Source organism: Oncorhynchus kisutch, linkage group LG16 (assembly GCF_002021735.2).
Source record: "Oncorhynchus kisutch isolate 150728-3 linkage group LG16, Okis_V2, whole genome shotgun sequence".
Taxonomy (NCBI): Eukaryota; Metazoa; Chordata; class Actinopteri; order Salmoniformes; family Salmonidae; genus Oncorhynchus; species Oncorhynchus kisutch.
The window spans coordinates 27,157,657-27,184,315 of record NC_034189.2 but is presented as its reverse complement, the minus strand read 5'-3'; the positions used below and the strand labels follow the sequence as shown (position 1 = coordinate 27,184,315).

At 48.2% G+C, this 26,659-nt stretch overlaps 1 protein-coding gene across 7 annotated transcripts; it reads right to left on the bottom strand.

Annotated features, from left to right (window-relative positions):
• Positions 1 to 784: 784 nt before the first annotated feature.
• On the bottom strand, positions 785 to 26,618 carry zbtb4 (zinc finger and BTB domain containing 4). Of its 7 annotated transcripts, XM_020504324.2 has the most exons (5): positions 26,145 to 26,618; positions 24,052 to 24,115; positions 22,280 to 22,523; positions 19,378 to 19,500; positions 785 to 9,682 (listed from the first exon to the last, which is right to left on the bottom strand). In XM_020504324.2, the coding sequence occupies exon 5, from the start codon at positions 9,249 to 9,251 to the stop codon at positions 4,077 to 4,079; it is 5,175 nt and encodes a 1,724-aa protein (XP_020359913.1). In that variant the 5' UTR covers positions 9,252 to 9,682; positions 19,378 to 19,500; positions 22,280 to 22,523; positions 24,052 to 24,115; positions 26,145 to 26,618; the 3' UTR covers positions 785 to 4,076. The 7 variants fall into 7 exon arrangements, with proteins under 7 accessions (XP_020359913.1, XP_031648010.1, XP_020359914.1 ...); XM_031792150.1 differs by lacking the exon at positions 19,378 to 19,500; XM_020504325.2 differs by lacking the exon at positions 24,052 to 24,115.
• Between the last annotated feature and the right edge of the window lie 41 nt (positions 26,619 to 26,659).

Here is a 26,659-nt window from a genome sequence, read left to right as displayed (position 1 = left end):
GACTGAACCTACAGGACAGTAGATCTCCAGGAAGAGGGTTGGGCTGATGAAAACCCACAGGACAGTAGATCTCCAGGAAGAGGGTTGGGCAGCCCTGATGTAGGGGAAAAATCATGCATATGCAGTGGTGTAAAGTACTTGAGTAGTTTTTTGGGGTATCGTCACTTTACCAATGAAATATTTTTGACAACATCCCTGGCCATCCCTACTGCCTCTGATCTGGAGAACTCACTAAACACAAATGCTTCATTTGTAAATGATGTCTGCATGTTGGAGCGTGCCCCTGGCTATCAATAAATAAACAAGAAACTTGTGCCGTCTGGTTTGCTTAATATAAGCAATATTCAATTATTTATACTTGTACTTTTGATACTTAAGTATATTTAATACCAAATACTTCATCTTTTACTCAAGTAGTTGTTAACTGGGTGACTTTCACTCGAGTCATTTTCTATTAAGGTATCTTTACTTTTACTCAAGTATGACAATTAGGTACTTTTTCCACCATTGTGCATATGTTGATTTATTATGCCTAAATCAACCCCGCCCCCCCCCCTACAAGTGGAACAGCTGTATTGCTTGCTGGGGTAGTACAACACCAGCTATTCTTATGTAATGTACATGCTTCAACAATCACATGTACAACCAACCAAAACTTCACCTTACAGATCTTTCTTTTCATTTCTTGTAAAGGAACAAGTTACACAATTATTGGAAAAAAAATAATAGCGTGTATTGTTTTTTGTCTCGGAGCAGATATTCAAATCAGACATGAGACTTCCTGTTAGGTCATCAGGTTAATAGTTTATTTGTTTGATTGTAGCGAGGAGAAAGAGCGGGAAAGAGGTGAACAAGAGGAAAGTGTTAAAGAAACAAACAAGGGACTTCTGGGAGAGCTGTGGCTACAAGCCTTTGTGTCAAATCCAGACAAAGTTTTCAGGCAACATTAAAACATTTCATATATTTGAAGAAGAAACAAAACAATAACGTATTTGTGGACTCTAAAAACTATGGCACAGTATTTACCTAAACATACACAATACCAAACAGTTTAGCCACACCCCTAGAACTATGACCAGCTTCATAGCACATTAAGCCACAACTTTTCTCCCGGTCATTTGCCATTTTGATAAATTCACCCATGTATCATTTCAATTTCTTAAGCCAGAAAAAAGGCACCTTGTCTGAAATCTGGAAGATCCAAACCATTTGAATACAGCTACGTTTAAATATACTGAAGCGGAGGCACAATTCATTTGAACTTACTCGACATAATGTAAATATGTATATCGTCACCAGAATTCACTCGATGTCTATTTGCAGGCGTTTGGGTCAGTGATTAATCACCACGATGGCAAAAAATATGTGAGAAGATTTTTTATTTATTTAAACGAAACACAAAAAAATGTCTATCTAGTGAAATGGCCTCGATGGGTACAGTATGGTGAGTCTCTACAGCTGGGTAGGGAAGAGGGTGGGCTCGAAGAAAACCACTGAAAAAAAACACAGGCTGTCCATATACAGTACCTCGAGGGATATGCTGCTAAGAGGCAGATGCTTTTCGGTCCCCCCCACCCATACAGACACACATACCAGTGGAGGCTGCTGAGGGCAGGACGGCTCATAACAATGGCTGGAAAGGAGCTATTGGCATGGCTTTAAACACATGGAGCCCACGTGCTCGATGTATTTGATACCATTCCATTTCTTCCGTACCAGCCGTTTCCACGAGCCTGTCCTCCCCAATTAAGGTGCCACCAATCTCCTGCGCTACATACAGACACACGCTTAGAGAGACACACACACACAGAAATACACAGAGAAGGCTTGTAACCACAACCAAGTCGAGGCCGTGAGCCCCTGCAGTCGGTGTTTCCGTCCTCCTGCCCGAAACGAACAGTGCAGCGGTTTCGTCACACACAGACAACATACACACTCCAAAAAAAGGCTGTGTGAAGTGTGCGCGTTTGGGGAGGAACGGGGATAATTGGACAGCTCCCATACGGACTGTGAGAAATAAACGTGGTAGCTGCTCTGTTTTTAGGGGGTTATACTGCAGAACAAATACAAAAACCAAGACAAAACAGAGATGGTGAGCTGAGATTGTGGGGGGACGGGGACGACAGAGGATGAGGAGGCACGGGAAGGAAAACGTGAGAGATTTTGGATATCGAGAATAATACAAAACGGTTATGAAGCGAGTGTTGCTCATGCTTTTGTGGATACAGAACCTAAGTTTCTTGACATGTTCCTAGGACTACTGTAAATACGCATACCAGACTTCATAACGGCTCTCCACGCGTTATTTTTCGAAGTCGGAAAAAACTGAACCCCATCGAACTTTATGCACCTAACCTCTTGACTAAAATGACATTCATATTCATAAGTGTACTCAAAACCCCTTTCATTTGCTGAAGCCACTTCTGTCACGCTAGCAAAAGGTGATATAAAAGCCAAACAAAACAAACACATGTAAATGTAACGTACAAGAGAAAGACATTACAGAATAAGTCCCACACGACATCTGGGGAAACTCCGAGCCGCACAACGGATGCTGCTAAGCCCGGCCCTCCAACACCGGTCACCCTTCTCTTCTCTACCCCAGAAGAGAGGAGCTATTGGGACACGAAAAGCTGTTTTACACAAGCGGGCCCCACTGTGGCACCATCCGACTCCATTTCCGTTGTCCTTTTCTATGCCCTTTCAGTAAAGAGGGGTCATTTTGATTTGACCCCGGAAGCTCCGTCGAGGGTACTGACCTAGGTGCGCCTGGCCTCTGTGGTTCTCTTTTAAATCTCCCTCGCTCTTTCCAGATATTACAGGAATTGCCCTGCCCTGATTCCACCCCTTTGTGTTTTTCCTTCTACACTCCCCCGCTCTTCGAACCGGCCTAGTAAACGGACTGTGTCTTTGTTAGACACCAGGAGGCATCAGGGGGAGGAAAAGGGCCACCGGACATTAAAAGATCAACCTATTTCTTATGTTGTTGTTTTTTTCAAACCTTGGAAGAGATGAGATGAGTACAAGGAGAACAGGAAGTGCGTGGTCTACACTAACCTGTGTTTCTCACCCAGTGGTCAGCTACAGCTAAAGTACATTTACAGATCAGCTACAAGACTTGTCAAGTCTTCCACCCCCCACCCCTTTTATAGGAACATTTTGCAGTTGTTTTGCGCAAGGTAAACGCTAACATGAACCCCTAAGCAGACTCATCTGGCCACTATAGTAACATAAGCCCACAAGATCTGCCATTTGTCTCAAGTACAGACTCTACTCCATCCATACGGTTAGCTAGCATTGCTACTTTGGGAACTGGAAACAGAATAATTCCTTCTACTGAACTATGCACGGACCTATAAAAGGGCTAGTCTAGTGTTGGAATGCTGTTAACACCACAGAACCCCCGTGGAATGATCAGCGCTCAGATGGCAGACTGCAGCCGTACAGCCACTCGCATTCAGACACACCAGGCGAACAGAAGCCAACCCCAGCGTGCCCAACTGAATAACTCCTACATACAGGTCACGCACAGCTCCCACAAACACCCGGAGCACATGTTCACATGAGGGATCACACGCCACACTCATTTGATGCCATTTCAAGCTGATCCCTTTCCTTCCCTAAAAAGCGTCCCCCTAGAGAGGTGTATTCGTGATCAGCATTATGCAGTCACTGTAAAGGAAAGCAGAGGGAAACATTTTCACACCCTGTTATTATTATTATTATTATTATTATTATTATAGATATCATAACGAGTCGGAGAAGACAATTATCCAAGCGCTAGTGCAGAACTAGTACGACAGAAAGACATGAGAACAGAAGCCAGAGGAAAGGAGAGGAGGATATCCGCCTGTAATGATGAAATGTGTCCCTTCTTTCCTCGCTCATCCTCCTCCCATTCATCCTCTCTGCCGATTCAACGCCGAGGCTCTGACTGCTACTTCACAAAAGAGAGGCCGGGGACTGTGCAAGTGGACTCAGTAACCATAAGGAGATGACTCCACCCCTTCTTCCAACCACAGGCCTGGTCATCCACTTTTAAAATACAATAAAAGGGTCACTTCTCTCTACAACCTCTACGGCTTGCCGCCGCCGCCGCCGCTGCTGTCCCGCTGTTTTCTACTGCTGCCGCCACCGCTGTTGTAGAGGCTGGGGTTGGCCACTAGGTGGTGTGGCAACATGCCAGTGTAGGGACCAGCTGCAGCAGCGTAGTTGAAGAGGGCGGGGAGGAAGGGCAGCGGCGCCACCTTGTCGTCCCCAGGGGCCATCATGTTCAGAGCCATGGGCAGGGAGGCCAGGTTGTAGGGGTAGGCCAGCAGCTGCGGCCCGTAGAGCAGATGGTACGGGTCGGGGTAGAAGGGCAGTTTGGCTAGGTCCCCGGTAGGTATCATCTTCCCCAACGACCCGAAGGCAAGAGGCCCGGTTGGGTAAGACATGAGCAGGTTGTCCTCCTGCTTCTTGCCAGAGCAGTAGCCGCTCTGGACGATGAGGGGCAGGGGGTAGTCCTGCATGGGGTATCCCCTGGCAGTGACTTCCCCTCTGTGAGGGTCTCTGGATGGCGCTGGGGAGTGGTCCTGGGGCTCTGCCTCGGACGGTGGGGGGACCCGTGGGAGCAGTAGGGCGTGGGCCGAGGGGCGGTCGATGCCACCGACTGACCCAGTGGGCAACTGAAGCCTCTCGGGACCCCGTGTGCCACACATGGACTGGGAAACGTGGCGGTTGGCCTGCATCAGCAGGTCCATGGCAGTGGGGGAGAGGCATGGGGACACGGTGGGCCGCCTCTGCAAGGGACGGTTGTTAATAGTGGTTTGAATGGGTGTGTGTATAGGGGACGGTGCGGGACTAATTGGCTCCTCTTTGGGTACCAGGAGGATCACCTCCTTGTCTCTGAGCTGCTCCTGTGGGGGGTGAGATGCCCCCCTAGTCTGCTGAACCCTTTCTCTCCGCCTCTCCCTTTCTAGCACTCTGTCCATATTCCTCTCCCTCTGCCTCCCCCTTTCCAGCTCTCTGTCCATATCCCTTTCCCTTTCTCTCTGCCTCCCCTTTTCCAGCTCTCTCTCCATATCACTCTCCCATTCTCTCTGCCTTTCCCTCTCCACCTCCCTGGCTAGGATTGAGGACATGGTCAGGTCTTGTGCTTGGTTGGGACTGGGGCTCCTGGACAAGGGCAGGACCCTGACATCTTGGGCCACTGGTGAGTCCTTAAAACCAGCATGATGGAGGAGGCCCATCCCACATCCCTGCCTCAGTCCTTTCTCCACAATATCTCCCTCCCGCTTCACGCCACAGACCCCTCGGAGGGGCACTGTTGTCATAGCAACGGATGGAGGAGCAGCAGTGTGGTTGATTCTCATCTGCGAGGTCAGGTGCATGTTCAGAAAAGCGGTGGGTGGTCCCGTGACAGGTGCAGGGCTGGTCCTCCTGTGACTCTGCCCCTCCAGACTCCTCTTCCTGGGGGTCCGGTAGTCCAGACATTCAGCTCCACTGCTCATGACCAGCACACCCTGGAGGGGCGAGGTGCAGGAGGAGGGAGAGGGTGTGGGCCTGTTAGAATCGGGGATATCGGCCATGGGGATCTCTGAAGGGGGCTGAATAATCAGTGGACCGGGCTCTCGGTCAGGAACAGGAGTGGCGAGTTCATTGAGTTCAGGGCTGCTGCACAGTGTTGGAATATGGTGCTCTGCTTTCACTTTGCTAGGCTGGCTCGCGCACTGCTGTGACTCTATGCCCTCGCTGCTATGCTGTGGTTCTGGGACAGGGTAGCTGATAGCTGGGACAGACTGAACAACGGGAACATGGCCACTCATGGTGTCGAGGTCTTTGCTAGTCTCAGCTGCTGCTTTTGGCTCTGGCTGGGTCTCCTCCCTTTCTCTCTCCGGGGAGCTGCTTAATTCGTGGCGCCTCACGTGGCGGTTTAGCGCCGAGGATGTCTTGCACACCTTATGGCACTGCGAACAGGTGTGTCTCGCCAACGACCTCCTGCTTAGGCGACTTGGACTTCCCTTCCCTAGTATAACCCTCTCTCTCGCCCGGTCTACCTCTGCCAGCTTAGTCTCCCTCTCCACGCCCTCATCTCTGGACTGAGGTCCCGCTCGGGGTGGCACGGACAGGGGGTCGGGGGCTTTGGGGTGCCGAGTTCTCTGGTGATCCTCCAGCTGGTCCCTGGAAGGGAAAGGGGCCCTACAAAGGAGGCACACAAACTCCAGCAGGTGGCTGAGTTCGTGTTTATCCCGCTTCCTGGAGCTGGAGAACCAGCGGCCACACGTATCGCACTCCGACGCGCTCCCATCGGACCAGGGCCGGCGTTTTGTGTCCATAGGGGAGACTGAGGTAGCCAGAGGGGGTTGGGGGGAAGCCAGGGGAGGATCAGTGGTCTTAAGGTGGGCCTCCTGGATTTCTTCCTCCCCCTCTTTGTCTTTTGAAGGTATAGGGGAAATACTGAGGGATTCAGGTACCTCTCCCTTCTCTTGCTCTATGTGACCTTCCACCTCCCCCTCCACCTCATCCATCGTTCCATCCTCCTCGTCTTGCTCCCCTGCCTCCTTATTTACATGGTCCATGATTCCCTCGGCCCGCTTCATAAGCCGGAGGGAGCGTTTGTAGTGCAGTTTGGCCTGCCAGTTCTTTGCTTTGTGGACGTGCGGGGCCTTCCTCTTGGGTTTGTAGGAGTAGTAGGGCCTCCAGAGGTTGTCCTCATCGTCCTCACTCTCCCCCTGCTTGCGCACCTCCTGGCGGAAGTAGTACTCTCTGACCTTGCCCGGGGCTATGGGACTTTTCTTCCTGCTCTCCCCATCTCCTCCTCTCTCCCCCTCGGCTCCGGTGCTCGAGCTGCGATGGGAGCGGTGTTTGTGGTGATGGTGGTGGTGGTGGTGGTGGTGGTGAGAGTGGCGAGGTTCCTTGGTCTCCAGTGGGGAGGAGTATGTCCTTTTGGCTTTGGAAGGAGGGGGGCTCCTGTCCCTCTTGAGGTCCGTCTCGGAGATACTGCGCTTGACCATGGCCTCCTCGCCTATCCGCACCGTGATCTGACACAGCGGCCCGGCTCCTTTGCCCTCTGACGACTGTTTGGCTGAGGAGCCGTCACTCTTGCTGGACTTATGATGGGACCTACCCGTCTCTGATCTCCTCTCCGACTCCTCTGTGGCATCTGAACTGTCCACTAATTTAGCTCTCTTCCTATGGCTCTCCGTACTCTCCCTATGCTTTTTAACAGGCTTTGCACTGCTCTTGGGGAGGAGTGTCTGGCTGTTGCTAGATTCAGGGGAGGGACTGCTCAGGGGGCTTTTCCCACCCCCGGAGGTGACCTGGTTGCTATGGACAATGACGGATGACACTGCTGTGCCGTGCACTATGACTGATGGCTTGGGGTGTCCGTACGTGATCACGGAGGACAAACCCAACTCTGGGCTACCGCTGACCTTGGGAGTTTTAACTCTGTTGCCAACGGATACCTTGGAACTGCTGCCACGACTACCACGACTACCTACCTTCTCGGATGCTGGTTCTCTGTCTGCTACTCTCCCTAGGGCCATGCCTGTTAGGGAAGGGAGCCGGATCTCTCCCTGCTCTAGGGCTACTGTGAGGGGGAAGCTGGCAGGGAACTCTTCAGGGTCTGGCTTCACACCCTTGGGTAGAGAGCCACTGATGAGGCTGCGCAGGTCACCGGGGTCCAGGGAGTCAGGCAGGCTGCAGTCCAGGGGCAGAGGGACGGCAGAGGGGTCAGAAGGGGGCAGCTGCAGGCCATTGGCCAGGGAGTCACTGTAAGTCTTGTAGGGTCTCTTCTGGGAACGCATGGGGAGCAGGCGGTAGAACTTGAGCGCGTTGACCTTCTGCTTGTAGCCACCGTTAGCCGTCTTCTCGCTGGAGATGAGGCCCGGGCTGATGCCGTGGAAAGCCTTCTGGTGGGTCTTCAGGTTGTAGTACGTGGCGAAGGCCTCCCAGCAGAAGATGCACTGGTAGCGTCGCTCGCCCGTGTGCCACACCTCGTGCTTGGTGCGGTACTCGGCCAGGGCGAACACTTTGTCGCAGAAGTGGCAGGGGTACTTGCGGCGCCATGAGTGCACGTTGGAGTGGCGCTTGAGGCTGGACAGGGTCATGTAGGAGCGCTCGCACACCGAGCAGAAGTAGATGACGTGGCCGTCCACCACCTTGACGAAGTGGTCCTCGTCCCCCACCAGCTCGGACACGTCGCCTTCGTGTCGAACCAGGAGACCTCGCCCTTTCTTCCCTTTTCCAGGCTTCATATCTTCCTCGCCTGCCCCCAGAATCTGTCCACCCTCCACCCTAACCTCCCCTTCCTCCAGGGGCTCCTCTTTTGGCTGGATGGGGAGAAGGGGGAGGTTAGAGGGGATAGCCGGGTTCAGAGCGTGCCTGCAGGAGGCCTCGTGTGACTGCAGTCTCTTGTTGTGGATGAAGGCTTTGCCACAGTGCTGGCAGCTGAGGGCCCGGCCGCCACGGTGCAGCCGCATGTGGGCCGTGAGAGACGAGGCGGAGCTGAAGAGGCGGTGGCACACCCCACATATCAGCTCCGCCTTGGGGCCATCTGGGGGGGTGGAGGAGGAGTGAGGAGGAAGAGGGGGTGGGATGAAAGAGGAGGAAGGGTGAGGAAGGTGGAGGGTGGGCGGGTGGAGGTTTGGTCCAACTTGTGGGCTGCCCACCCTCCCTCCTTGTTTTCCTGTTTTCTCCTTTCTCTCTGTGCCCTGCCTCCCCTGGCTCTGATAGGCCACGGCGCTCAGGTTGAACAGGATCTGTGCAGTGTCTGAGGGGGAGGCTGTGCCATTGGTCAGTCTGTGACCCTCCCCTGGGTAACCCACTATAGGCCCATTGGAGGACCTAGGGGTGAACCTGTGGAACTGGGAGTCCAGACCGGCTTTGAAAAGAGGTGGGGGGGATTTGGTGTCCTTTTTGACCAGTGCGGTAAGATCCATGGGAGAGGAAGAAGAGGAATGGGAGGAGGAGGAAGAGCATGGAGAGCTGTCATGTCGGGGCTGTTTAAACGGCCGCCGTTTGTCCGTGGTGGCGCCGGAGGCCAGTTTCCATGACGACCCCTCATTGGACCCCTTGGAGCCCGAGGAGGAGTGTCGGCAGCGAGGGGAGGACATGGCCGAGGAGGAGCGGTGGTTGTGAACGGTGAGGGCGGCGGGCAGGGCGGCACTGAGGGGGAAGCTGAGGGTGATCTTAGCGTTCTCTGGGCCGCATGCCCCGTCCTCCATCATGGCCTCCCCTCCTCGGCCCTGCCTGCTTTTACCCTTCATCTCCCCTGGTTCCTCCTCCTCTTCTTTAACCAGGTGGGTCAAGAAGGGCACCCCGAGGCTGAGGCCCGCCTCTGAGAGAAGCCTTTTCCCCTTGTCGTCCCGGCGGAGGACGTGGGAGGTGTAGATGAAGTCGAGCAGGTTGGACAGCACTCTGGACTGGAGGTGAGGCAGCTCCAGGACTCGCTCAGCCCCCCAGAAGTGGGGGTTGATGACGGGTGTCCAATACCGGATCCGAAGGCGGTGGGGAAGACGTCGACAGCAGCAGCTGGCGGAAGTACTGGCTGCAGGCGGTGCTGGCGGCGACGAGGTTGACGTCACAGAAGAAGGTGGGCCGGGCGGCCAGGTGCTGCTTGTTCAGGCGCAGCAGGAAGAGGCTCGCGTGGAGAGGGTCGCACACCTCCGGCTGAGGCACCATGACCAGCCCTCAAAACCTGAGAAACGACAAGAGATGAGTGTTACAGCTAGAATGGATCCCTGCAGGCATTCTTTTTTTGTAAAATGCTGTAGATAACCGCTACATTTGAATGTATAACACCAGAAAAACTAGATTCTCCTTCAAATATTCCGCCACGCTAAAAAAATATATACTAGAAGTAGCATGAGAAACGCAATAAAACATCAAAACACAAATGTTGAATGCGCCGAGCTGTCTGTTTGAACTACTTAGCAAACAGCTCGGACACCCATGCATATCCCACAAGACATGCCACCAGAGGTCTCTTCACAGGCCCCAAGTCCAGAACAGACTATGGGAGGCGCACAGTACTACATAGAGCCATGACTACCTACATGGAACTCTATTCCACATCAAGTAACTGATGCAAACAGTAAAATTAGATTTAAAAAACAGATAAACACACTTTATGGAACTGCAGGGACTGTGAAGCAACACACACAGGCACAGACACATGCGCGCACACACACACACGGATTCAGTACTGAAGATATGTGGTAGTGGTGGAGTAGGGGCCTGAGGGCACAGAGTGTGTTGTGAAATCTGTGAATTTATTCATTTTAAAAATGGTATAAGCTACACTTAATTTTGCTGGACCCTGGGAAGAGTAGATGCTGCCTTAGCAGCAGCTAATAGGGATCCATAATAAATACATGTTTAAAAAAGGGAATGGTGAGAGGAGGGAAAGAGGACTGTGGCAGTGCTGGTTTAGATTTCAGCACGCAGAGACGGGAAAAGCACTCCAAGGATCCATCTCGGCTGTACCACAACATTCCCGTCGCCTAATTGGAAGGCATTCAGATTTAATCAAGAATCCCCGAAATAGAGTGTTGACTTACATCCCATAGCCCTGCTAACTTAAAATAGGTTCCCATTTGGTGGGGGTAAAGGGGGGGGGGGTGATTCCCATCACAGCCTGCTGGCCCATTCCTGGCAGTGGTCAGAATTTGCTGGCCATGACTCTAACCATTATTTGTGAAGGCAGAGGGAGAGGAGGGGAAAGCAGGAGCCAGGGAGGGTAGGGGTGGGGGGTGGGGGGGGGGGGGTTGTGAAGTTTTTTTTTCTTCCGCCCACTGCATCCGGTTCTGTCGCAGTTAAGCTCGAGAAGACGAGCAACGGTCGACGGTGGCGCTTCCCATTTCAATTCTAATTTGAACGCCGATTGTGGAGGATCCACTCGCCTGCTATCTATTCATATTCAGCTCACAGATTCGCAACAGGCAATTATTTTGTTATCACATATTTAGCACGGGCCGTTCTATGGACTCTACAGATTGGGGAAGACGGCTGTTGAGGCCTAATGGTGCGGCAAGAAGAAAAACCCTCAGTCATGCTTTTCTGCCTGCGTTTTCAAGCAGCAGGGCAGGCAGGCAGGCCTCTGTAAAATTCCACAGGCAGCCCTGAACAGGCAGGAACTAGGTCAGCACTGTTATTGCAGAGGGAAGAGGAGGGAGAGAGAGAGAGCACGAAGGGGAGAGAGAAAAAGGGCCAGGCTGGAAACAGAAACACAGAAACGCACAGCACATACACAGCAGTACAGACAGGCAGACAAACACAGACACACCCCCATGGGCACAAATGCACGCAACCATACATACAGGCACCGGCAAGCACACTCACGGCCACAAAAACAAACGACTGATGGTCGCGGATGGCCTTGCTTAGAAAAACGCATGCAAAACAATGGGGTGAAGCAGAGGAGTACCCCGACACAGAGAGTCTGTATAGGTGGAATGAACTGAATTACAGGACAGAATAAGCAGAGCTTTGAAAGTGGATTAAAAGAAAAAAAAACTGAGAAAAACAAATGCAGGAGGGTCACACCACGCGCACACTAAAAATCGGTTCACATGATACGCAGCGAAACACAGACAGGTGAAGTCGCACAGCTACACACCATTGCTCTCTATTTACCCAGCGACACAGACGAGCACGGTGACTACGTGGATTAGCAGGAAGTGTGCACATAGCTAAACGGAGATACCTGGATGTTTACTGTGCAGTGTGCTGTGATAAAGCATTGTCATGCAGGAAACCCCTGATATTAGACACCAGCTACTCACAGGCCAACACAGCGTGAAACGACATGAGGACTAAAGACGTCACGGTGTCATCTGGTGCGCCGCGAAGGGAAAATTAATCTGCCGCCCCCCCCCCCCCCGCTCTCGCTCTCTTTCTTCATCTCGCTGTGACGCACACAACTGCATCGCCACAACCAGGGCCTTGAACAACAAACTGGCCATGCGTGACATGTGGGGGGGGGGGCTTCGCACACACAGGAGTACACATCCTCCCCCCACACACACACACGCAAGCAAGCATCTGACCCCCAGAGTGCCAAGGACCCAGCCTCGCCCCCTAAAAAATAACGTGCCCTTTCTGAAGGATGGTGATCCACTCAAACAAAACACGTTCGCTGAAGGAATGTCTGTCTGCGCTCGCCGTGCTGCGGAAAAAAAACAGAACCACAAAAAATAAATGAACAAACGTGCAGGTACACTTGTTGTGGGACAAATGACTCACTTACAATAGGTAGAAGAACATTAGCCAGAATCACATCAGCAACAGGAAGTTGGTAAAAGAAAACCTTTAATGCTACACTCCAGGGTTACAATGACCACGTTACTATTAAAGTAACTGGAGTCATAATCAGTTAGTACGCCATGGCTCCGACCCCATCTCCTTCATGTGTAGAGCCAAGCCATAGATGAATTACTGCAAGAGACTGTTGGGTGGCTTTCAGCTAGCATGCAAAGGAGAAATGTGTGTGTGTGTGTGTGGGGCGGGGGGGGGGGGGTTCACGCTGGAGTGGGAGTTAGTTTGCCCGTTCCGCACCGTGAGCGAGTGGAGTGGGGTTGTGGAAATAGGAAGGTGTCGGTTGGGCTCTCCCTAGTGTGGAACGGCCAGTCAGGGGGGCACCAGTTGGGCTGTGAAAAGGGGGCTGTCGCTGGAGACAGAGACTGAACTCTCCACAAACCCCCCCAACCCAGAAAACATGGTGGAGCCAGCCAGATGGGGCAGAGGGAGTAGGAGGAGGCGGAGGCGGAGAAGAGGATGGACGTGTCAACATACCCCCCCCCCCTCAATCACTCAGCGTAAACTGTAGTATCTCAACGATTTTGCATGCCACTCCACACACCAGCTAACCTGCCCCAGGTTAAAACACCACCCTCACCATGGCCTGTTAGCTCCCAACCCAGCACGTAATTCCTGGAATTCTGCCCCATAATTGAATCATGGGAACCATTAAGGAGGAGGAGAAGGGGATGCCCCCCCCCCCAAAAAAAAGTACCTTGAGTCGTAAGAGTGGAAACACTACATCAATTACCTTTTTGAGGTAATTTCCCTCAAATTATTTTTCAATTTTGCACACAGTCCCTCTTAAGACACCACGTACACACACACAGTCCCTCTTAAGACACCACGTACACACACACAACGCAGGTCTGTTAGTCATGTACAGCGTAAAAAGGAGACGTAAGCAGCTACCAGACACTAAATCACCATTGATTGCACAAGGCCACGTGAATGAGGGGACAACTCTTGATAACATGCTGCTCCAACGTCCCCAGAGGGCTGCTGCTGTGGCCGTAGCACCGTCGCTACAACACAGTACAACACCGTCCGAGGACCCAGAGTGCATCACCCGGCAAGAGGCCAAATCACGACTTCGTAGACACTCGCTTTCTGCTTAAAAATCGCTCCCATCAACGAGAGATTTATGCCAAATGTCGCAATCTCAGATTAAAAAATTGGACCGTTGGAATGGCTTAAGTGGGAATTGCACGTAAATACAGCATTGGCAGGTTAATCAAGTCTTCCAGTGGAGACCAGTGGCAGAGAGCCTAGACAATATACAAACAAGAAAACCTCTACCTGAAAACCCAACAGCTGCAACGAAGCAACAAGGCCCCGATAACTCATGACCCCTAAAGCCTGGTGGTATTGTAAGTCACATTTCCCATACAGTGAAGCCAGAGGCTTAGCATGGCAGACATGGTGACCCATGGGGAAATATTTGACAGAGAGACCCTTTATTGTTTGTTTAAACAAAAAAAGGAGGTTTTGGTTAGTTAAGGAAACAGCGATAGGGCTGTGATGTCAAAATGCCCTCCAAGGTTTAGCAAGAACCGCCTCCCGCTTCCAAAATAACCTGGCAATAAGGAGGATATTATGACACACCAAAGAACCAGGGAACAAGAGAGACGAGAACAGCATAATCCCAGCACTAGATTATATATCAGGGACATGTTCAAGTTGATTCCCCAACTCTCTGTGTCCTTTTGGGAGTTTAGTTCATGGAGGAAGATCGTCCGACCGGTCACAGTGAGAAAGGGTTCCCCTAAAATACAAAGGACCATGTCATGTCAATGTCCATCGCCTTGATCAGACGAGCGTTAGCTTAGACCCGTTGATCTGGACTGATTCACGCGGATGCAAAAGACGCCGAGAAATGTGAAGTTTCATCACAATCCCTGAACGAGTCATCGCTCCTGAAAAAGAACTGCGTGGTGCGCCAGCGAGACAGGGGAGGATGAGGGAGACGAGGCCTCTTATTGGCGCCACACAGTACACACACACACAGTGCACAGGCACACACACTTAATAAAATCTTCCATTTCTCCTGACATACAAAAACAACAACAACCCCGGCGATGGAGAGACTAAGAAAAACAGGCAGAGAGAGAAAAAAAAAAGAGAAGAGAGCAACATGTCAGCCTCTCACTGCTAGGCAAGCACACAACGAGACAACGTACCTCGGGAAACCTCCTGCTGCACCTCTGCTGTGATGTGTTCTCCCTCTCTCCCCTCTCTCTCTCTTGCTCGCTCTCTCGGGCTCTCTCTCCCTCGGTCTGTGTGAGCGCGCCGCTGTGTGTGTGCGCGCGCGTCTGCGAGAGACGGGGCACACACAGGCAGCAGTGTGTAAAGAAAAGAGGGCAGGAGCGACTCTCGCACTCTGGCTCCCGCTCTCCCTCGCCTTCTCTCTCTCCCTCCCTCGCCTGCTCCGCTCGCTCGCTCACTTCAGTTTTGCCTCTGACACATGATTCTCAGTGTTTTTGCCTATTTTTTTTTTCCAGCAAGTGAATTTTTTCACCCCCCCCCCCCCATCTCTTCTATTCTCTCTCCACCTCCTCCCCCACCCCCTCTGAATCCAATCCTCTTTTTATTTGGAACTGTTGTTCTCCAGCCACACACACACACACACGTGCACACACAAACACACACACTACTTTATATACACAAAGCCTGGCGAGATAGGGAGAGAGAGGGAGAGCAAGGCAGAGGACGCCATTTAAGCAGTTAGTTACGAGCACTGCCAGTCCCCAAAATGGCTGAAAACAAACAGGACCAATGCCAACAAAAAAACAAAAAACCTGGGAACTAGGATAGATAGAGAATGGGGGGGGGGTACAGACAACAGTCTGAAGGCCGATGGAAGTACTCTTAACTGAAGGAAAAGGAAGAAGGCAAAGATCAAAGAAAGAGAAAGAGAGATTAGGGCAGGGACACACTGCCCTCTATTTTTATTGCCTCTTAAAAGGTTTCAGGTTTACGGGGAGCGAGCGATGGCGCCAAAAATCAGGTGTGTGTTTCGGGTTCACTGCGAGTGTGTGTGTATGACCCTAAGGCCAACTCTACCCTGCTGTACGACTGATTGATTGATTGACAGCCAACAGAAACCTGCGTGGCCTTGCCGTGTTTGTTTATGTCAAAAAGATCTGTTAACTTACCTGGCAAAATAAATACATCATTTACTAGGATCTTAATGGAAGAAAACAGACTGAATCAGAGACTTCCTTGACTTCTTCCACAATTTGCTGTGTTTCATCCTGAATTTTAAAATAGTTTCATTTAGATTTTTGGGAGACTGGCCAAAACAATACCTCATAATTCCAAAGGGGAATGATAATATATAATTAAATAATATATCGCAGATGCTTTTATCCAAAGCGCCATAGTCATGCTTGCATACATTTTTTTTTAAAGTAAGGGTAGTCCCGGGGATTGAACCCACAATTATTTTTTTAACCTTTATTTAAGTAGGCAAGTCAGTTAAGAACAAATTCTTATTTTCAATGACGGCCTAGGAACAGTGGGTTAAACTGCCTTGTGCAGGGGGATTCTGCCTTGTCAGCATGGGGATTCGATCTTGCAACCTTTCGGTTACTAGTCCAACGCTCTAACCAGTGCCGCCCCACCGCCCCACTATCTTGGCGTTGCAAGCATAGTGCTCTACCAACTAAGCTACAGAGGCCCAGAGAATTATGATGTCATTGTATATATAAATATATTTGCTTAACAAGTCACATACGTTGCATGGACTCACTGTGTGCAATAACAGGTTAACATGATTTTTAAATGACTACAGCACCCTAGTCATAGACTACCGCACGGCAAGTGGTACCGGAGCACCAAGCCTAGGTCCAAAAGGCTTCTTAACAACATCTACCCCCAAGACTCATGAACAGCTCATCAAAGGGCTACCCAGACCCCTCTTTTACTCTGCTGCTACTCTCTGTTTATTATCTATGCATAGTCACTAACTCTACCTACATGTACATATTACCTCAACTAACCGGTGCCCCCGCACATCGACTCTGTACCGGTACCCAGTAGCGGTACCCTCGCTACTGTTATTTTACTACAGCTGTTTAATTATTTGTTACTTTTATTTTCTACTTAACACTTATTTGATTTACTTTTCTTAAAACATTGTTAGTTAAAATCTTACAATTATCTGTAAGGTCCCTCAGTTGAACAGTGAATTTCAAACAGATTCAACCACAAAGACCAGGGAGGTTTCCAATGGCTAGCAAAGAAGGGTACCTATTGGTAGATGGGTAAAAAATATATATTATAATAATATCCCTTTGAGCCTGGTGAAGTTATTAATTGCACTTTGGATGTTGTATCAATACACACAGTCACTACAAAGATACAGGTGTCCTTCCAAACTCATCATGAGGCCAATGGTGACTTTAAAATTGTTATAGTTGAATGGCTCTGATAAGGAGAAAACTGAGGATGGATCAACAACATTGTAGTTACTCCACAGTACTAACCTAATTGATGGAGTGAAAAGGAAGCCTGTACACAATAAAAAAATATTCCCAAACATGCATCCTGTTTATAACAAGGCACTAAAGTAATACCGCAAAAAAATGTGGCAAAGCAATTCATTTTCTGTCCTGAAAACGGTGTTATATTTGGGGCAAATACACAATACATTACTGAGTACCACTCTCCATATTTTCAAGCACAGTGGTGGCTGCATAATGTTATGGGTATGCTTGTAATCGTAAAGGACTGGGAAGTTTTTCAGGATAAAAAAGAAAACGGAATGGAGCTAAGCACAGGCAAAATCCTAAAGGAAAACTTGGTTGTCTGCTTTCCACCAGACAATAACCTATAACAAGGCCAAATCTACACTGTAGTTGCTTACCAAGAAGACAGTGAATGTTCCTGAGTGGCCGAGTAACAGTTTTGACTTAAATCTGCTTGAAAATATATGGCAAGACGTGAAAATGTTTGTCTAGCAATGATCAACAACCAATTTGACAGAGCCTGCAGAATTTAAGAATAATTGGGCAAATGCTGCACATCCAGGTGTGGAAAGCTCTATAGAGACTTACCCAGAAAGACTCACAGCTGTAATCGCTGCCAAAGGTGACATGTATTGACGGTGTAAATACTTATCTAATCAATATGTATTTTATTTTTCATAAATTCTAACATTTTGTAAAAAAGTGTCTTCCACTTTGGCATTAGTGGACAAAGATCGTTGACAAAAAAATGACAATTAAATTAATTTGAATCCCACTTTGGGATACTTTCAAAAGATAATTGTCCAACAAGAACCTATTATTTCCATTGCAAATGTTTTGCTAGTGTGCATTAGTGAATACAACCCAGGGGTGTATTCATTACGCTGATTCTGCTGCAAAACGTTTTGCAACAGAAACCGTTTACTCCAATCGGGAAAACATTCTGCAACAAAAACAAGTTCCTATTTGACAAATTCAGAGAGGTCCCTCCCAGTGCCATTACGCTTGCATCCATTTGGTTCTTATACGGTAAATGGTTTCTGTTGCAAGACATATTGAATACACCCCTGACTTAACAAATGTTATCTCACAACCAAATGGGAACCAGTCAAAAACAACGGGTATCTTATGTTCTGGAAACGTTACTTGTTAGACAGGATACCACCACCATCTTGGCCCTGACTAACCTCTTACAATTCCACACGAGACAAAAATCAATGGCATCCCACATCTCTAACTACCCCAGACTGCTCTGCTTCTCAACAGGGGGGAGGGTGGCAGGAGAGAGGAGGTGGGGGAGGGAGAAGAATGTTCAGGACTTTACAGCCATCACACATATCCTACTTCCCCATCCTTTTACACTGCTGACACATGCACAGCAGCAACCCCCCCCCCCCCTTGCCACTACTCCCTCCTGCTCCTCCCCCATTGTATACTAGCACACTTGTCTCCATGGGAACGGAGCTGGGATTGGGTGTTGTTGCTGTGACCTCTCTGGCTCTGCAGGAACTTTGTTGCTTCTTATCCCCCTCCCCTCCAATGCACTTTTTCACCAATGGCGCGAGAGAGAAAGAGAGCGAGTGTGTGGGGGACAGAGTTTGAGTGTGCTTGTGACAGGGCACATAAAGCATGTGGCACATAAAGCATGTGGCACATAAAGTGTATGTGTGTATGAGAGATGGGGAGGTGGATAAAATATTGGCCGTTGACAGTCATAACAGTGAGGGGTGTGTGCGCGCACGCTTACGTAACTGGAGTGTGGCCAACCAGTCCCACACATGTGTGCAGTGTCCCGTGGCAGCCCCCCCCCCCCCCCCCCCCCCCCCTTAACTCTGTATTCAGAGGGAGTCCCGTTGTCCAGCCGTCCCTATTCATGGGCGTTTGCCCAAACGTGATCATAGCTTTTCATGCTGTGCTACCAAGCGACACACACATCTGAATGCGCAACGATGGAAGCGCCAAGGGAACCATCTTGCTGGGAAATCAGAGCCATTATGGAGTGCTACATTCAAAACCATTTACCGTTAATAGGGAAAAGCATTGTTTTAGAAACACTTGACAAACTTCACCCACACACAAGTCTTGAAAGTAAATGTATTGAAAACAGCGTGAGAACAAAGAAATGTTGGGTATTTTGGTTTGCAATCGATAAACAACAAAAATATATTTGCTCTGAATTGTTAAATGGTTGTCGAGTTTGACAGTGAGACTGAAAAATAGGGACCTGAAAACTATTGAATACTTTCAACAGTGTAATTGATTTCAACAGTGTAATTGATTTCAACAGTGTAATTGATTTCAACAGTGTAATTGATTTCAACAGTGTAATTGATTTCAACAGTGTAATTGATTTCAACAGTGTAATTGATTTCAACAGTGTAATTGATTTCAACAGTGTAATTGATTTCAACAGTGAGCGGGCCTCATTCATTCACCAGCGCTTGACAATGTATTAAATAGAATTTGGTCTCATCAGAGTCCTGCTTGAAACCACCACAACTGGTCCAGATACAGACACCTAAGCGGGTGCTGCTGTATATACAATCATTTAACTTGCAGCCTTGAATTCAAGTTTACTGAAGCCTAGAGAAGGACTATAATCAAAACAAACCCTAGAGAGACTGACCTGCTTAAGTGGTAGGTCCAGAGGTGTTGACCTCAGGTTTAAAGGCCAGGGGTCGTCTTAAAAGGGGAACAGGAAGTGGAGTCGCTCCACAAAGGGGTCAGGTGGGCGGCCATTCGCTCTGGCCTGCAGACAGGAAAACGTTATAAAAAAATAAATTGCGAGACTTGCACATCCACACACACACGCAGAATTGCATACAAGCAAACTTGCAGACACACTCCTGTGTGCCACATGCAGACACATATTGGAACTATTAAACACACAAATACATACTCTTGTACAAATGCACATGATTTACTGCGCACATCATGTCTGTCACATGATTAACTGCGTACGCTCGGCAGATGCCCCAAAAGCAGCAGCGTGTCACAGCGGGTGACTGTTGGCGGGTGGATACATTAGAATATCAGATGACGGAAATGGGGTTTTAGCACTAAATGGCTACTAAGTGATTCATATCCCCACGGTGAATGAATATGGCCAGAGCCAGCACGCTTGTGTGATCGCTGAGCAGGCCTTGTGTCTGCGCCAACACAGCCTGTGTTGAGTCACAAAACCTGCGCCAGTGAAATCTGGAAAATTAGAGCTGAACAACACTGAATGGAGGTTACTAGAGGATAGTGACTAGCTTTAGTTTAATATGCAACCGAGAGCAGACCTAAAATGCACGCACGCTCGCGTCGAGGGAAAAAGGAAAGGAAATGCTGCCAAAAGAGACTGGATAGGATGGGTGGAAAATCATCTGGGAGGGGTGCCTGATACGGTTTGGGGTGGTGTTGGGGAGGGGGAGGAGGGAGTTGGTTTTTCCACTGCCAGGGAAAGAACTGCTAAATCAAATTAATTAGCTTCTTCATCTCCAGGCAGCTACTCAGGCATGCTGTAATGGCAAAGAGAGTGGGAGGGAGGGGGAAGTAGGGAGAAAGAGAGTACACAAGAGAGAATTTGGTGAAGGGGTGACTAGCCTGTTGTGTAGGTTCAGGATAGCTGGGAGGAGGGTTAGTGGTGAGTGAGGAGGTCATATTTCCCAGAGAGGGTTGTTTTACTGGTGTTCAGTGGTGAGCAGGAAGTGGCTCTATGGTGACTGTGTAGCAGGCGTGCCGGTAGCGTTGCACTCCAGGCGTATGATACTTCCTGTTCCTAAGATGGCATTGTTTTTCTGAGTGGTGTCAACATCCCTGCTCTTCCACCATGTCTCTTTAAGAGAGCTATGGCAGAGAGAGCGAGAGAATGGCCGTAAGGGACAGCGGGGAAAAAAAGAGGGAGTGTGCGAGGGGGGGGGGGGGGGGGGGGGGGACAAAATCAAATCATTCCCCAGTGACAAAAAAACTGGACAAAAAGCACTGATAATAATACCGTTGACGTCGGGAGAGAGGGAAAAGAAAGGGAGCGATAAAGGAAAAGTGAGAAAGAAAGAGAGGCAGATGGTCAGAGGCTTCGGCGCCGTGCCAGGGAAAACACTAGAGGCAGAGCAAAGAAACTAAAAGAGAAAAAAAATTAACAGTGGTGGGGCAAGAGGAGAGCCTGCGGCCAGCATGTGGTAGTCTCTACAGCGCAGTATGAGAGAGGGGGGCAGAGAAGAGAGGGGGAGAATAGTGGTGAGTGGAGGTGGTAAGGGGGAGAGCGAGAGGGCAGAGGACATAAGAGAAAGAGGCAACGGGGGAGGGAGAATTAGGCAGAGGGGAGGAGGTAACGGAGTGAGGAAGCAAAACAAATAAAAGGGAGGTAAAGAGAATTAGGGAAAGGGCGTGAAGGATAGACAGACCCGAGAGAGGGAGAGATGGCCAGAGCCAGTCCCCTGGGGGAGGATAGTAGGACTCGTGGTGCTGCTAGGGCCAGACCTGGCCGGCGCCGAGCGGAACCCAGATTAACACTAAACCGATTGCGAAAGGAGGTGGGATCAAGTGTAATTAATTTAGCACCTCAGATAGTTCTGGGAGAGGAAGAGGCTCCCAAAGCCTTCACACAAAGTTGGATAATGTGTGTGAATCTCCTCCAAAAGCTATCTGTGCGTCCTCTGAAAAGTATCTCAGACTTGGACCCGTAAATATCGAAGCGTCTTAGATTATTAGATTAGTTTGCCAAAGAACGCAAACATCCCTAGAAGAAATATGCCCACATGAGACAGAGGTTGGATCTGGAGGGATAGATGGATGATAATAAGGGACGCATAAAAGATGGAGCCACTTGGCAACATCATCAAAACAAACAGTAAAGGGAACAGGACATTCCCTGCGCTCCCACTGGAATGCCTTTCAAGAAAAGTGCTCACTTTGTTCCGTTGATTTGTTTTTAACAAGCGAGAGCGTGCCTCTTAGCCAACGTCATGATACATTTTATTACGAAACAGCAGGGCCAGTGTATATACACTTAAACTGTGGGGTCTTTTTTTAATTGAGTTGGAAGCTAAACATTTATGCTTGACCACTTGGTCTGTTAGGTACTGATATTATCAGAGTGGGCAGATTTTTTTGGGATCATGTAATCGCAATTGAATCATTGCAGATACTGCTTGGTCGTGAATGGAGGGAATTCACGCTTGATTTAGAAACCGCAGTCCCATGTTGTGACCCAGTCAGTCGGCCTACTAACAGAAAACCTGGAACAGAAAACCTGGCTGAGAAATCAGGCACACGCAACAGGACTGATATTTTATGTGTTTATCCAGATTTTACTCTGTGACCTGATGGAACAACCTTAGCATGGTATACACAAAGCATGGCATCTTGTTTTTATGCGGGATGCTTTATGCGTACCTTTACATTGTGACAGACAAGGATAAACACACAGCAAAACAGATCCACGAATTATAGGCCTGCACTGCAGGTGCATTTGTAGCTGGGACATCAGTGGCCAAGGCGGCGAGAAAAGCCACATAATCTAGCGCTTATCATATGTCTCTTACCTTCCGCCGCAGACAGGAAGGATGTTTAAATAAGGGTCCAGAATCTCGTGTCAAAGTGGAGTAACGGCTCCCTCTCCCTGGTTGTCTCTCTTCTCCCTCTCTCATTTAAGGGGCTGCGTGGTCATTCTGACGTCTGCATTGGTCGTGCAGCATTTACCGTGATATGGTCTCTGCAGAAGTCTGGGCATTTATAATTCTTGCGGTTCGCAGAGCAACGCAGAGCTGTTTTTTTGTTTTTGTTGAGCTGTTGTGAAGGAAGTTGTCAAGGAAGTGAGTTTGTGTTGATACAGGACCTCCCGCCCCCACTCACCGTTAACCAATCATGTCAATGCGTTGCTGTACAGAGCCCTCCGCTTTGTTACATTTGAGAAGCGCACGGCGAGCATGAGAGCTCATTTTGGCCTCTGCCTGCCTCCAGAGGCTTCGCAATTGCGTCACACCATCCATAAACGTGCTCCCGACCACGTTTTGGATCAAGCATAAATAGGCTCTTACTGTGCTATGGAGAACACGCTAAGCTCCAGGGTTCTCCCTCGCACATTTTTTTAATTTAACTAGGCAAATCAGTTAAGAACAAATTATTATTTACACTGACGGCCTACCCCGGTCAAGCCCTCCCCTAACCCGGACGACACTTGGCCAATTGTGCGTCGCCCAATGGATACACCCGATCGGTTGTGACACAGCCCGGAATCGATGCAGTGCCTTAGACCGCTGCGCCACTTGGACGCACCAAATGTAAAGAATGGCCCCACTAAAATGTAAACAACGTAAGAGGCGTTACGCCATCTTGTGGACTGGCTATGCCATTGTTTATTTTTACTTTGTCATCATAGAAGGCTATATTTGTTTGCAAGAAATGGAAGTTAAAGGTGTTTAAAAAAAAATCTAAGTGGTCCTCCTGGGCTCCCTCGGCCATACTCCGCAGAACCACCTTGTTTAAAAAAAAAAAGCTCCCTCACTTGCTCACACAAAACATGCACTGCCAGGCAAACACTGACATCACCAAACGAGAGCTCCCTCTGATTAAGGGCATCTTTCTCCACATAAACCAAACTCACAAGGACAAAACAGGTACCCTCATGTATGTCACCCATCCCACTGAGAACACTATGCCCCACTCAAATGTAAAGTGTTAGACACACAAATAACATGTGATGGGAGAGGCATTAAACATGTTATCACCCATACTCACAGATCAGTCTTCACATGGTAGATTGGTGTGGGCCCTCCTATATGGCTAAACATCAAATTTGAACTAAGATTGGCCTATATCCAATGACAACCAAAGGCATTAAAATCCACTGACAAAGAAATGCTTTATAACCTCCATTCATGAGGGATTGTGCTGATGAATCAACATTAATGTACAGTATATTGACCAGGTAAACGGTTTTGAATGTAGGCAAACTACACATCAAATGATACATATGCTAAGCTGCTGACATACAGCTGTTATTGCTGCCATTTCCCACCATGTCACTTGTCTTGTTGCCAGTAGAGGGGGCTGAGAGCAGTTAGGGGACATTTGTGCACTTGAACTGTTGAGCAAAAAAAAGCATGCCATTTGCATTGTAGACCACAAGAGGGAGCCAAAAAGCTGATGGTGCTTTTGTATGACAGCACCATGTAGAAGCCTTTGTTTAACAAACGTTGACTTGTAAATAAACAGACCACAATGATATGGCCAACAGGAATCTCTAATATGTGGATAACATAGATTAAATCAAAAGCAACATCTTAACCCAAGTGCTTGGGAGTAATAAGGATACAGCTGATCTACAACAGCTTCCCAGTGGGAACTTGAGAACTGTGTTCCTCTGTCACTGCTAGAATCTGCCAAAGAAAAGATGAGGGCAAAGAGGCATGTTGATAATGGCGAAACCCATTCAGTTCCCCAAATACATAAACAGAGTCAAGAAGTAACTTCAATTTCTTTATTACTTTAAACAAGAAAATAGCTACAATCAGTTAATGTCATCTAAACAATAACTATGAGGGGTACATATTAGCAACCACCATTAACACTTAAGGAGCTGTAGTTAACAGAGAAGAGCTAAGTCACTTAGAATTGTATTTGCGAATTGACATGCAGTTTACAGTTTCCGGGCCTCCCAAGTGGCGCAGCAGTCTAAAGCACTGCATCGCCGTGCAAGAGGCATCACTACAGACCCGGTGTTCGATCCCGGGCTGTATCACAACCGGCCGTGATCGGGAGTCCCATAGGGCGGTGCACAATTGGCCCAGCGTCGTCCGGGTTAGGGGAGGGTTTGGCCGTCATTGTAAATAACCATTTGTTCTTAACTGACTTGCCAAGTTAAATAAAAAATAAACAAGTATAGCGTTATCGTATCTGTAGTACTTCCCTTTTAAACATACTTTCTCTTCTCTAAAAACCCTGCTACATCCAGGCTACATATTTAATCAAGAACACACCAAAAACTGGTTAAAGCAAAGGGAGAACATTCTAAAATATATTTAGGCGCTTTAGGGTATAAACGGTGTATTTTTTGTTAAAGACCTCTTGGCATTGGGGCAATATACTGTAGCTAGAGTTGTGTGAACAATGTCTACAGTAGCCGCCCGTGGTCCAACTCCAGATCTAACAAGATTATTATATTATGTAACAGGCTAAAGTGAAAACACCTCTGGTGCCTAGTGAAGTAGGCTGCTTGTTGATTAGTCTGGAACTTATAGTTGAAATATAGCTTAACATTTGCAACATCTAGGACAAACCAAATTGGCATGCAAGCTTGTTGACAAGACAGGATAACAAGAAGCTAACTATATGCACTGTGGAAACAGGCAGTTTGTGAAACTGAGAAAATCAAGCACCTTACTTGATTAAACTCAATGTATACATTACCTGACTAGCCAACATTAAGCAATCGAACGTTACACAATCGATTTTCAACTCTTTTCGAGGCATGCTCAATCCATTCTAGTGAAGGCAAACTTTCAAGTTAGCTGGTACCTAACAAGACTCCATTTTTCTTGCCAACAAGAAGCAAAAGCACCAGTCACAACACCGCCATGTTGAGATGAGGTTCCAACGAATGTACAAAGTTAGCAATTTGGTAACTATTGTTACTAGCAAGCAATACAGACAGGGAAACAAATATTCGTGTAAATGGTCAAGTATCCTATTAAATATTTGTACATATATTGAAGATATTAACAGGAAATGTCATGAGTTGTTATCTGCTCTGACAGTGCCAGACAAAACCATGACCATAGTGTTTTGACCATGTCTACAACTCGGTTAGCTAGCCAGCCACCTAACAGACCACGCAACATGTGGATAAATAACTTTAAGTCAGGTAGTAAATAAATGATAAAAACGAACATTAAAATGCCACCCTGTATTTCCTATGGATTTACACGCCAAGTTATGCCTTTGAACAACATGGCACAGTGTTTGAGGTTGGCTTGCTAGTTAGCGACCCGGTCTCCCAGGAGTCCCGGTGGCCATTTTTGTTTGCCAACTAAACAACATATTAAAGCCATCAGATGCGTCTATATTGGCATCGGTGACATTGTAACAAATAAATCAGCGCTAAAATAATATCTAAAACAAGTTGCTAATTTACCATCCTTAAGTAATTACAGTATCCAACTGGCGGGTTTCACTGTTTAGCTCGCTTGTTCCCACAAAGGGGTAACGCTGCTAGCTGGCCGCATCTCCAACAAGCCAACGTTACCTACTAAGTCTTCTTAGGCGATTATCTAACTCTTGAGGATAATAAAAAATTTATACTTGACTTAACACCAACCACATGTTAGTTTACTAGTTGATGTTACTAGTTCATAACTATACATGTTTAATTTTGCATGGACTTTTGTTAGCTAACAAGACACTTCTTACCGCCAAAGCCAGGCTGTGTCACTGCGTTAAACGTGGCCTTCCAATCTCGTCCCTAATTCAGACAAATCACCCATTTACATTACAAATTATAGCGACGTTTGCTCTGAAAATGTGTATTTCAAGCTTTTCCGTTTGAAATATGGTAAAGTATTTCACGGGTATTGTAATTTAACACCGCAGGCTTTCCCCAGACTTTCCCAGTTGAAGTACTGAAAAGAACGCTGATCGCTTGATACTGGAGACCGAGGATTCTTGCATAGTCCCGTAAAAACCAAAATGTTGTCATAAAATAACAGTAATTTCGACATATTCTTAAAAAAGGTCGAAAACGAACTACAATAAACTGGTTTTAAATACAAAACAAAGAACAAACTAGTTAAATATGCCTTTGATTTACGAAAGGTCGAGGTAGGCCTCATGCGCAAGCTTCTTTTTCCAGAGTCGTAGCTGATCCAGAGCGAGACGAACGAGACAAGACAGATTTTTTTTTGTTTTGCTTAGAGGGAAAAATTACG

Coding starts and splice junctions, on each gene's coding strand:
- zbtb4 (XM_020504324.2), bottom strand. CDS start 9,251: ATGAAGGGTAAAAGCAGGCAGGGCCGAGGAGGGGAGGCCATGATGGAG.